Source organism: Pyrus communis, chromosome 1, assembly GCF_963583255.1.
Source record: "Pyrus communis chromosome 1, drPyrComm1.1, whole genome shotgun sequence".
Classification (NCBI taxonomy): domain Eukaryota; kingdom Viridiplantae; phylum Streptophyta; class Magnoliopsida; order Rosales; family Rosaceae; genus Pyrus; species Pyrus communis.
In genome coordinates, this window is record NC_084803.1 from 15,413,664 (window position 1) to 15,426,655 (window position 12,992).

At 37.4% G+C, this 12,992-nt stretch overlaps 2 protein-coding genes across 2 annotated transcripts; both read left to right on the forward strand.

Moving 5' to 3' along the window:
* The first annotated feature begins 456 nt into the window (after positions 1–456).
* On the forward strand, positions 457–3,219 carry LOC137733502 (CSC1-like protein At4g35870). Its single transcript, XM_068472650.1, has one exon. It carries the CDS (start codon positions 724–726, stop codon positions 3,148–3,150), a length of 2,427 nt encoding a protein of 808 aa, XP_068328751.1. The 5' UTR covers positions 457–723; the 3' UTR covers positions 3,151–3,219.
* A 3,479-nt stretch (positions 3,220–6,698) lies between these two features.
* On the forward strand, positions 6,699–10,116 carry LOC137747733 (aspartyl protease family protein 1). Its single transcript, XM_068487893.1, has 10 exons — positions 6,699–7,234; positions 7,336–7,447; positions 7,934–8,169; positions 8,262–8,486; positions 8,584–8,719; positions 8,821–8,894; positions 8,998–9,097; positions 9,184–9,241; positions 9,494–9,565; positions 9,644–10,116. The coding sequence occupies exons 1-10, from the start codon at positions 6,912–6,914 to the stop codon at positions 9,847–9,849; spliced, it is 1,542 nt and encodes a 513-aa protein (XP_068343994.1). The 5' UTR covers positions 6,699–6,911; the 3' UTR covers positions 9,850–10,116.
* The last annotated feature ends 2,876 nt before the right edge of the window (positions 10,117–12,992 follow it).

Below are 12,992 nucleotides of genomic sequence, written 5' to 3' on the forward strand. Positions count from 1 at the left end.
GAGAGAGAGAGAGGCATACACACAAAAGGTTAATAGCGTTAAATTAACTATATGCATAGAGAAGTTTTTCAAACTGTTATACTATTAGATGATATTACCAATCAACTCATATTATAACATGTGAATTTCTTGTTAATAGTTTACGATGACAAAATTAACATGCTATTAGCACTCCCTAAAACGTGTCTCTTAACCCAAGGTTTCTCGTTCATAGCTAGTCCATCACAACAACTTTGGTTTTCATTGAAAACAAGTATCATATTTGTGTGTTCCAAATTAAGCTATGTTTCCTTCAAGAACACAAGAAAGTTAGTTTTTTGTTGGTTAAGAAAGCTTAAGCGTAATTTAACTTAACTATGCATTAAAACTAAATTGTTTTATAATCCCTTCCTATTCATATTTGGAAGAAGAAAACTACAGGGAGTTAGTACTTGTTATAATTTATTTATTTTTGGGCAATTATTCTCTTCCATCATCGAACACTCCACCCCGAAAAATCCCAGCATCTTCCTTTTATTTCCCACAACCCCAAATTCCCCCCAAAACCCCCTCAACCCAAACCCTAATTCCTCCCCTACATGAAGAAAATCCCAGTCCAATTCAATCCCAATTACCTCAAATCCCACCAGAGAAACCCCAAATTCTGGTTCTTCAATCCCTAGATTTCCCACGCCTCCGTTGCCCACACCTTATCAATCTTTAGCCTTCTCCCCCATCCCCTCCATGAACGACACTCTCTCTCCTCCGCCGTCCCCCGGCGACGGCGCCGATACCTACGAGGCCTGGTACGGGAACATCCAGTACCTTCTCAACATCTCCGCCATCGGCTCCTTCTTCTGCGTCTTCTTCTTCATCTTCGTCAAGCTCCGCAGCGACCACCGCCGCATGCCCGGCCCATCCGCCCTCGTCGCCAAGCTCCTTGCTGTGTGGCACGCTACCTGTCGTGAGATTGCGCGCCACTGCGGCGCTGACGCCGCCCAATTTCTCTTGATTGAGGGTGGAAGCTGTGGGTTGCTGTTGTCCATGGCGGTTTTGGCTGTGCTTGTGATGCTTCCGCTGAATCTCTACGCCGGGAGTGCTGTGCTCGGGGATCAGTTCTCGAAGACGACCATCAATCACATTGAGAAAGGTTCGGCTTTGCTTTGGGTGCATTTCGTTTTCGTGGTTGTTGTTGTTGTTTTGGTGCATTTTAGTATTTCTGCCATTGAAGGGAAATTGAGAATCACTAGGATTAGGGATGGGAATGGCAATTTGAGTGACCCAACTGTGAATTCCACGGCTATTTTTACTATAATGGTGCAGGGGATACCGAAAACTATAGGTAATGATAGGACTGTGTTGCATGAGTATTTCCAGCATAGGTATCCTGGCAAGGTTTATAGGGTTATAATGCCGATGGATTTGTGTGCGTTGGATGAATTAGCCTCGGAATTAGTGAGGGTTAGGCATGAAATTTCTTGGTTGGTTGCACGAATTGACTCCCGGCTCTTGCCGTTTGAAAGTGAAGAGGATGGATATGTAAGGACTTCTTCAGAGGGGGTATGGGGCTGTGCTTGTAATTTATGGCATAAGGTGGAAGATTTCTGGTATAATACTCTGGCTAGGTTGGGATACACTGACGAAAGGAAGTTAGGAGAGTTGCAGGGATTGAGAGCTGAATTGGAGACTGAATTAGCTGCTTACAAAGAAGGTCGTGCACTGGGTGCTGGAGTTGCATTTGTGGTGTTTAAGGATGTGTACACTGCTAATAAAGCTGTTCAGGACTTTCGACATGAGAAGAAGAGGCGGACAGGGAAGTTTTTTTCTCTTGTGGAATTGCGTTTACAGAGAAACCAATGGAAAGTTGAGCAGGCACCCTTGGCCACAGATATTTATTGGAATCATTTGGGGTCGTCAAAGCTCTCACTGAAATTGCGAAGAGTGTTGGTGAACACGTGCTTGCTGTTGATTCTTCTGTTCTTTAGCTCTCCTCTGGCAATTATCAGTGCTCTAAAAAATGCCTGGCGGATTATAAATGCGGAAGCTATGGATAACGCCCAGTTGTGGTTTGCTTGGGTGCAGAGCTCAAGCTGGCTCGGGAGTCTTATCTTTCAGTTTCTACCCAATGTGTTTATTTTTGTCAGCATGTATATAGTTATTCCATCAGCACTTTCATATCTCTCCAAGTTCGAGCGACACCTTACAGTGTCAGGGGAGCAAAGAGCTGCTCTTCTTAAGATGGTTTGTTTCTTCCTGGTGAATCTTATACTTCTTAAGGGACTGGTTGAATCATCTTTAGAGAGTGCCATATTAAAAATGGGAAGGTGCTATTTGGATGGAGAAGATTGCAAGAGAATTGAGCAGTACATGAGTGCCTCGTTTTTGTCAAGATCATGTCTTTCCTCTCTTGCATTCTTGATAACAAGTACATTCTTGGGTATATCTTATGATCTATTGGCTCCAATCCCTTGGATAAAAAGGAAGATTCAGAAGTTTCGAAAGAATGACATGCTACAGCTGGTCCCGGAACAAAGTGAAGAATATGCATTGGAAACTCAGGAAACCGATAGTCTAGAAAGGCCCTTGATTGTGGACACCACTTACGATTCTCCCAGATCGTATGGAATTGATCTGCAGGGAAATGATCTTTCTGATTACCCAATCAACAGAACATCAACAGCCCCAAAACAGACATTCGATTTTGCCCAATATTATGCCTTTAATTTGACGATATTCGCCCTGACCTTTATATATTCTTCCTTCTCTCCGCTTGTGGTTCCCGTCGGTGCTATTTATTTTGGGTATAGGTACATTGTCGATAAGTACAACTTCCTCTTTGTCTATAGGGTCCGTGGCTTTCCTGCTGGGAATGATGGGAAGTTGATGGATACAGTATTGTGCATCATGCGTTTTTGTGTCGATCTGTTCCTTCTTGCAATGCTGCTGTTCTTTTCGGTCCATGGAGACTCAACGAAGCTGCAAGCTATATTTACACTTGGGGTACTAGTAATGTATAAATTGCTGCCTTCCCAGAACGATAGTCTTCATCCAGCTCTTTTGGAAGGCATACAAACTGTAGACACTGTTGTTGATGGGCCTATTGACTATGAGGTGTATTCACAGCCCAGATTTGATTGGGATACATATTATTCATGTTTCACCATTGGTTGACATGTAACCTTGCACAGTAATTATTGTCCATATTGCCACTTCTATGAAGAAAAAATGGATTCTCTCTGATATTCATGTCCCATTGATCTTCTTTTGAGTGAGGACTTACCTACGCTCGGTACGCTATCGTAGATATTATAAATCAATAACGCAGTACTACTCGAGAAAATTAAAACACGTGACATTGTATAATTGATTTAAGATGCTGTCATAATTTCGTCGATTCTCATTGTGATTTTGTCATAACTTATTTTATTATTATTTTTTAATGAGAAAAAAAAGATGTTCAAAACAAACTCATGACGATAATCTAACTTTAGCCCATCAAAGCTGAAAGTCGGGAAACGACCGTAGGGATAAGATGGACTCCAAAACTTCATGGAGTTTTGCCTGACAGGGTTCTAGATAATATTGATATGATGATAAAAATTGGATGAGAAAAAGAATGGTTCAATATTATGGGGATAGAGCAGCAAAAAAACCGTAGAGAAAGAAGGGAAATAGAGGAATATTAGGAGATCAAAAGCCAAGACTTACCCTAACTCCACTCTTGGCCAAGCCTCCACTCCTCCTATACTTGCACGGTTGAACAAAGTCTCCAACCAAAATGTGGTTCCACTTCTCACTAGTTTCTCACTCATCTATCTCTCCCTCTCTTTCTCTCTCCTCTCCCTCTCTCTCTCCTCTGTGTCTTAAATGTGTGGCTAATATTTAAATAAAAGGGGCAGGTTCTTATATATTAATTACCATTTCAATGAGGGTAAGTAAATAAGGCAACAGTTGAAAGTTTCGCAGTCACAAGTTAATCGTTTCTTTTTCCTCTACTTGTGACTTTGATTTTCTTTCTTCCTTCTTCTTGTTTGTTTTGTTTTTTTGTTGAAAAAAACCATGCACCAATTAGGTGTGAAGAAAAGCAGCAATCTTCTTCTGGGTTCTGGTTCTGCTGCACAGGCAAACTCTGCCGGCAATGCCCAGCCTCTTTGCCCTAAGCCTCGAAGAGTTGGCCCTGCCATGCCTGAATTCCTCAACCCTATAAGATGTAACAATCACAGGTTTCATTAGGGTTTTCTTGTTTTTCTTTTGGGCCAATTTAAAATGGTAGTGATTTTCGCGCTCTCTTTTCTTCCCGTGCACTCTTGTTTTAGCTTTTGGATTTAATAAATTAAGGGTGAAAACAAAGAGAGGAGTTCAGATAGAGAAAACATGAGAGTTCGAAAATCATTATCTACTTAAATTCATGTGTTTTGAAGATGTAAATACCAACTTATGCAGCTCTTGTGTTTATTTTTTGTGACCAGCCAAAAAATTTCCGATGAGAGAAGTGGGGTTCTGAATATGATCAGTGAAAAGGTTAGCATTCATGCCCCTTTATTTTAATTTTGCTTTTTCAACTGTTGTCGTTCGTACTTCGTCTATTTGAGAGTGCTTTTTAAAAGGTTAAAAATGTTTTTGTTAGCACTGGACCGAAAAATTTAAAAGTATTTTGGGGCTTCAAAAATATTTTCTGGAAAAGAACTATTATTAGGAAGTACTTTCAGGTGTTTTATTTTTTTTCAAAAAGCACAAAATTTTAATAAAAATTTCAATCCATTTTTAATAAAAGCGCATCTTAAAAAAAAAAAAAACTCTTATAACAAAAGTACTTCTTAAATAAACTAACCCCAAACAAGCCCTAAATTTGAACCCATAATTTCGTTCGTGAACAAATGAGTATCTTCTCGTGTTTTTCGAATTGAAATTGTGCAGGAAATATTTGATGGAAGAGAATATGTGTGCACGAAATGCTCACCGGCATGCTACTCAGGCTCTCCACCAGGAAGAACACACAACCCTTTGGTTCATGATGTGCAGTTCCTCCATCAGATGGAGCTTCTCTCTCCATTTACAAGAACAAAGCTCTCAGATAAATTTGGTTTAAGCACGACCTCTGCCTCTCCAGTGTGATATATCCTCAGAAAAATTGTGTCCCCAATTTCTTGGAAGAATTGGAGGATTGTGTCCTGAAAGCTTTCAGGGTTCCTTTTTTGTAGTGTGTTAATTTTGTATAAGCTTGTAATTTGTTAGAGTTTAATTTGTGAGTATCAAATTGTAGATATTATGAGATGATTACCCCAAATTTGTCTTGTATATATGATTTTGATAATAATAAAGGCATCTACTTTCAATCTTTTCTTCATGTTAGTTGACGATGTACATGGTTCCCAAAATATTCAAGTTATATATATATATATATATATGTATGTATGTATGTATGTATATGTATGTATGTATGTATATGTATGTATGTTTGAATGTACCATCTTTTGGTGTTAAAAAAATGATTTTATATGGTGGTTCGAAGTAAAAGCGATTTTTGTTAACTAACAACACTTTTAACTACGTTTCACACAAAATTCGAAGTGTTTTCAAATTATAAAAGCGTTTTATGGAGAAACACATACTAGATACTTCTTTCACAAGCAATTTCAATATGTTTTTTTAAGGTTTATTTTTAATTACGACACATGTACTCTTCCCTAAATCTTATTTTATCCTTTACATTTTATATAGTCTCACTTTACCACATGTACTCGTCCACTGTGTCCACTTTATCCTTAGACTCTATATTGTCACACTTTACCACTTACACTATTTCTCCAATTCCTGCTTTAACATATTCCATCAACTAAGTTAAAGACTTGTTAAATGTGCTAACGTGGCATGAATAATTTAGTGATCTTAAAACTAAGTTGGCTGTGTGACATATGACATGTTACGTTAGTGGTACCATGGGTAATGAGAGGTGGGTTGGACTCAAATTAGAGTTTGATTTCTCACGACCAAGAGCAAAAAAGACGAATGGAAGGTTGAATATTAAGATTTGTGTGTCAATTTCAAAGTTTTCCCATCTTTTACAAGGATTTAACCCACTAACATAGTTAAAAAGATTAAATTATTTATGTCACGTCAGCACAATTAATGATTCTTTTAACTTATTGACAAAATAGGTTAAGGTGTGATACTGTAAAATGGTTTGAAATATCAAAGTGAAACAATATAGAGTATTAGAGTGTAAGAGATAAATTGGGATACTGAGTGTAGCCATGAAAATAAAAGTAATGCTAGGAAAATTAAATTTATAAATAATATTTGCAAATCAAGTATATGGCCCACACTTTGTGTGTGAAAATAATTTTTATTTTTATTTTAAAATGGGAAGGAGAAAGGGAGAAAAAAGGAATGTGAATTAGAGAGAGAATTTTTTTTTTCAAAATTAAAGGATGTTATGCTCACTTTTGAGTGAGGTTTAAAAAAAAAAAATTGTAAAATTTAGTTTGTATGAATTTAATTTATTACCTATGATTTTATTTTTTGGTAGAAGATAAAATTGTCTTTTTATTCTAATTTGATTGACAAAGAGAGCTTTATTAATGTAGTTCTAGATTAACACTTTATCAACGTTTAAGTAATAATTCAAACACCATTTTTATATCATTTAATTTATAAAATTTTATTTATAAATTTAATTTCCTGTCTTCTAAAAATATTGTTATGGTATCGCTCCCTCCAAGAAACCGCGTGACCGTTGAAAAGCTCCTCAGGTGAAGAGAAAAGTGCGCGCAACGCAGTGAGTCACACTGTAATGATCAAGACTTCCAGTGGGTCCCGCCTGCAAAATCCACACTCTTCTTCTTCCACTGTATTCGGATTCAATCGAATTTCATCGTCTCTTTCCCCAATGTAAATCTGTCTAGGGTTTCAGAAAAGATCATCGAACGGAAATGCTTTTTTCCGATCACTGTAAGTTCGTTGTCCTCCTCGTCTTCCTTCTCTCGATCTTGGGCCTCGGGAGCTGCCACGGCCGCATCTTCAGCTTCAAGATGCACCACCGCTTCTCCGACCCCGTGAAGAAGTGGTCCGCCGCCGCCGGAAAACTCACGCCGGCCGAAAATCTCCCGGCGAAGGGAAGCTTCGAGTACTACGCTGAATTGGCCCACCGCGATCGCTTCCTCCGCGGCCGCAACCTCGCACAGAGGGGCGGCGGCACCACTCCGCTGGCTTTCTCTGGCGGCAACTCCACTTTCAAAATCAGCTCCTTGGGATTGTACGTTTCTTTCTCTCAAGTTTCGATTTCTTATTAAATTCTTGAATTGGAGTTTAAATGTTTAATTTAAATTGCTGATTTTAATTATTTAACTTGTGCAGTCTGCATTACACGACAGTGCAATTGGGAACGCCGGGAGTGAAGTTTTTGGTGGCGCTCGACACTGGGAGTGATCTGCTTTGGGTGCCTTGCGAGGGCACAGCTTACGTTCCTGTATGTTTGCACTCACTTGATCACGTTGCAATTTTGGGATTTTTTTTTTTTCTTTCTTTATTCCAATTTGTTAAACCCTAAGCCCCAATTGCGGTTTGGAATTGAAATGTTATTGGTTAGAGTGTTAGTTTTGTAAAAAAGAATGAAACTTGTATACTTGCATTTGGGCTGGTCACACACCGGCATTTGGAAAAAAAGAGATTAATCAAATAGTTAGCGAGTGCATACTACGTATTTATTTGTTTAATCAAGTACTTCCTAGAGATGGCAGAGAAAATTCAAATTATAAGTTTAGCAGATTATGCGAAACTTTGTAATTAATCAATGCAAAAAGGCGTAGGCCTTAATGTCGATTTCAAGTACTAAGATGTTGTTGTTATGTAGGGCTTGAGGGACAAGAATTGTGATATCAATTTTCTAATGAGTTCATTTGTTATTACTTCTCCTTTTAGCACTTTAGTAATTAGGTTTCATTTACTATGGCAGGATTTTGAGGTTAGCAAATATGACCCTGAAGGGTCGTCAACAAGCAAAACAGTCAGTTGCAACAGCACTTTGTGTGCACACCGTAAAAGCTGTCTAGGAACATTCAACAATTGCCCTTACACGGTCTCTTATATCTCAGCTGAAACTTCTAGCTCTGGGGTACTGGTAGAGGATGTTCTGCACTTAACAACAGAAGATAATCATCGGAAACTTGTTGATGCATACATTACCTTTGGGTTAGTTCTGTCATCAAGATCTTTGGACTTCTTTCTGTTCCCTTTCTTGTAAGTCTCATGTATGCAGCTGAAAATGCATTGTGAGTGTGCAGTTGTGGGCAGGTGCAAAGCGGCTCTTTCCTGGATGTTGCTGCTCCTAATGGGTTGCTTGGGCTCGGTATGCAAAACATATCTGTTCCTAGTATTTTATCCCGGGAAGGCTTTACATCAGATTCCTTTTCCATGTGTTTCGGACATGATGGGGTTGGGAGAATTAATTTCGGTGACAGGGGGAGTCCAGGACAGGAAGAAACCCCTTTTAATTACAACCCATCACAGTAAGTGGTAACTTCTCAGATACTTGAAATTGATTTTTTATGAGATATTTTCCTGAAAAGAGGTTTTAATATTTATATGCTCTGATGCATATCACAGTCCAACGTATAACATCACCGTAACTCAAATTCGATTGGGGACAGATCTTGTAGACATCGAATTCACAGCTATTTTTGATTCTGGAACATCTTTCACATACTTGGGTGACCCATCTTATTCAAATCTTTCAGAGAGTGTAAGCATTAAGTCTTCTAGTTAATATCAGTATGTTGAACAATAGAACATCAATTTGTACTTAAACACAACTAAGTAATTGATGCTTTATGACTTTTGCAGTTCAATTCACAGGCTCGAGATAAGCGTCACCCACCTGATTCGAGGATCCCATTTGAATATTGTTATGATATGAGGTTTACATAAACTTTTTTTTTTTCTGTATTTTCTTTTAGCCGTACTTCCAACTTTGAATTCTTTTTCTATTATTCACAAGAAGTTCTTTCTTTCATTGTGCAGTCCTGATGCAAATACTAGTTTGATACCTAGTCTCAGTTTAACCATGAAAGGTGGAAGCCAGTTTGCAGTCTATGATCCGATAATTGTCATATCCACTCAGGTATTGCTTTGTTCTTATTTTTTTTCCCTGGTGTTATTTGTCATTTCCTGAGAATGGTTATTATCTTCCGTGCAAATGATTTGCAGAGTGAGCTGTTATATTGCCTGGCCGTTGTGAAGAGTGCGGAACTAAATATAATTGGGCGTAAGTCTTTGAATTTACAGGTCATTTTGAATTCTTTTGGCTATGAAAGCAAGTCTTTAAATTTACAGGTCATTTAAATTCTTTTGGCTATGAAGGCTCATTCCTAGTTGACCATTTCTCAGTTGTTGGGCACAAATCAGCTACTGCAACTTTCTCTCTCAGATCAACAGTCCACTCTAATATAAGTGTCCTAGTGGCTTTTGTTTTGCTGTTACATGTTGGCTTATGTTTAAGTTGTTGCTCTTTGTGCAGAAAACTTCATGACTGGCTACCATGTTGTGTTTGACCGAGAAAAATTCGTTTTGGGCTGGAAGAAGTTTGACTGTAGGTGTTAATCCCGTTTATGCGCTCTGCTTTTCGCAATGCCTTATTGCATAACCGAATTTTTGGACCTTAATGCAGGTTACGACGTCGAGGACCATACTAACTTACCTTCTGAACCGCACTCTAGCACTGTGCCTCCAGCTGTTGCTGCTGGGCTTGGTAACCATTCTAATCCGGAATCAACGAAAAAGGCCAGGAATAGACAGGCTTCAGTTGCATCTCTGCCTTACCATAGCCATTCTTCTCTGATTTATTTTGTCATCCTCCTTTTCCTACTACTGTAGCTGGTATGCGGCCGTCTTTTTTTCTGGTCGGTTACACTTCCATAGTGTAAACCGATTTAGATAATGTCCTCTTACCATATATTAGATTTAAATCCTCTCTAATCCGTCCCACTTTACGCTACGATTGGGATAATGTCCTCTTACCATATATTAGATCGATTCCCCCCATATTGTTTAGCCCTTCCTCATGTAGCATAGGCATTTGCACATTATTGTTGTAGCTGAATATTTTACAGAGTTCAAGAGATCCAGTTCGTTGAATGGACAGTTATACTGCACATGTCTCAGTCACCTTGTAAAATTGCAATATTGTAGACAGAATGTGAATTTACAGTTCCCAAAATCCCAGGGCAGGATCTTCGGTTTATTTTATCAACAATTATCGTTTATGAGATTTGAACTCAGGAATTCCAACAAAGTCCCGCTGTAGTCTATCATGCACTGGTGGATTGGAAAAGCTCTATTTTAGATGCAGTTGTTGGAATCTTGTGCGTGCATGCTTGTGCCATTAAAAAAAAAAGGTAATTAGTTCCGATTGCCAGGGCAGAGAAAAAGAGATTGTAATTAATGAAAAAAATAAAAAATAAATGGACTGAGGCACAACTCATAAACCTTCCTAACGCTATATAGGTTGACTTGGTCACATAAAAACTTTATCTTTGAATAAGAATTGGCCGAGGGCAAATAATAGGAGTGATTGGTGGTGAAAAAATTGATTCATATAAATTTGATCAAGAAAAAGAGGTCTCTTTATCTTTTATTGTGTGTGTGCACACGTCACGTGCAACTTTTGAATGAAAATCTCGATTCTGACTGATGTTGCCAACAAGCTTTCGTCAAATGAGTATGATCAATTGTTTCTTTTACCACATGGATGATTAGTTTAAACTTTATTTTTGAGTGGGGTGGATGAATAAAGATTAGGAGAGTGATTGATGGTAAGAGATTTGAGTCATATGTCTCCATTCAAGCTTTTGAGAAAAAGCAAGTCATAACTTTTTATCTTTCTATCTTGTTCCTTTGATAATATTTTTGCTCAATGCCCTCAAGTGCTTGGTGGTGCTCACCATCTTATTTCTTACCATTGGATGAGTTCAAATCCAATTCGTGAGATGAAGCATCAAATGATTTGCATAGTTGTCGCACAAATTTCGAAATGCGTGTAGCGGATAGACACAAATTTCAAATTTAAACTCATTCAATGATAATAAATAAGGTCGTGAGCATTACCATCACTTAAAGCTGATGAGCAAAAATGCACCTGATTCCTTTTTGTATCATCCATATGTTTTGGTTGAGGTGTCCTTTTTGTATCATTCATATGTTTTGGTTGAAGTGTCAATTGAAGGTGTCAATTGGACACAGATGAAATTTCTCCATATGTTTTGGTTGAGGTGTCCTTTTTGTATCATTCATATGTTTTGGTTGAGGTGTCAATTGAAGGTGTCAATTGGACACAGATGAAATTGAAATTTCGTTTGACGAGATGGTGAAAGGTCGGTCTAAAGCCACTTGCTAGGTCAAGTTTGCAATGCTATGCTTTTCCTACTTTCTCAAATCTCCTCCTGGCTTTGTTAGATTGGCGTGAAATTGTCAATGTGGTCATTTTTTATTGGCTGACTTGCATGCTAGAATTCTAGAGGAGGAAAGTTCCAAGCACCTTTTGCGGCTTAATTGCCCCCGTTTTTCATGGCATTCATACGAAAGCTCTATGCAAATGAGTCTTTACAAAACTTACCTCCTAACGATCGAGAGTCGAATTTAAAATCTCGTACTTATAAGTGGGGAGAAGTACACTTAAACTATACTTTTCAAAAATGTTCTTCTTGAATTAGATGCTAAAGAAGCAATTTATCTTCATGTTAGATTAGTGAAATGGGGAAAATGAGACTATTGTGAAAGAGATGATCTTATGCAGAAGTTTCATGGTTTTTTTACGTGTCAATGGAGGTATCGAGTTTCCAATATACTAACACATTCGATAGTGACGTTTGCACTTACATCGAATGAGTTCCTGCTTTGATTGAGGAGGAGCTAGTTTGGTTAATCCCATCGATGATGTGGGGAATGGTTAATTTTGCTTTATGTTGTTGGTTTTTGCTAGTAGTTTTGTCACACAGTGTGCAATTTTTTTTCTTCATCGGATTTTCTTCCTTTTGAGGACTATGTCGCAAGGTTTGATGATATCGTTGCATATTTGTCTTATTAGCTTTGAACTTTGCATAAAAACAGAAAATATATTATTATGTCCGACTTGACTATACTAAATTTTGCAATAATAAGAAAGAGAAATTGTGTTAGTGATAGTTAAATATCCAAAGTGGTTAGATATAAAATCATTAATTCCAATATTTTCTATAAAACTAGCAACATATTAGCTTGGACAAATGTTTGGTTTGAGTCATTGATCCAATAATTTAAAATAAAGTAGGAATTAAGGCAACCTATAAATATTTTGTTCAATGTTTCAAAGCCTTGATTTTGGACACGTGGCTTCGAAATGGCGTGTGATTAAATGAGCTTTCAAATTATGACTTCAAAGTCAATATCTTTTTGCTTATATTTTTTATACTATTATTATTATTATTATTATTAGCATATATAAAGTGTGTAAGAAAATTTTTTATTTTTGTTTTTGAAATAGAACGAGAGAGGAAGAGAGTGATAGAGATTGTGGGAGTTAGAAGATTTTTTTATTATTTTATTTTATTTTTAATTTTAATTAGAGATATGTTAGAATTACATGTAGGTGAGATTTTGAAAAAAAAAAACAGCAAAATTTGGTTGTATGAAATTACATTTCTACCCCATATTTATTATCCATGTTCTATTTTAATTAGAGGGTTAAACTAGTAATTTCATAAGATTTTAGTTGACAATTAGTGCTTTATTAATTAGTAGAAATTATTAATCTTTCTGGTAATGTGATGTCTGTCTTTACCCAACCGACCTCTTAATCAGTTTACCTTCCCATTCACACCCTCAAATTTCTCTCTTCTTGTCTAACCGCCCCTCAACTTTCATGTTATTCATTAATTCCCCAACTCATTTTTTTTCACACCTGTTAATTTAGGTTCCTTCATTTTATTTTCTTTAGGATAAATCAATGCAATTAGACCTCAATGAAACGACATCATTCAAAT

What these genes read in the sequence shown, in the direction of transcription:
- LOC137747733 (XM_068487893.1), top strand. Translation starts at nt 6,912, where the DNA reads ATGCTTTTTTCCGATCACTGTAAGTTCGTTGTCCTCCTCGTCTTCCTT. An exon ending in AGGGCACAGCTTACGTTCCT is followed by an intron (nt 7,448 to 7,933) that starts GTATGTTTGCAC and finishes TTACTATGGCAG; the next exon opens with GATTTTGAGGTTAGCAAATA. An exon ending in GATGCATACATTACCTTTGG is followed by an intron (nt 8,170 to 8,261) that starts GTTAGTTCTGTC and finishes GTGAGTGTGCAG; the next exon opens with TTGTGGGCAGGTGCAAAGCG.
- LOC137733502 (XM_068472650.1), top strand. Translation starts at nt 724, where the DNA reads ATGAACGACACTCTCTCTCCTCCGCCGTCCCCCGGCGACGGCGCCGAT.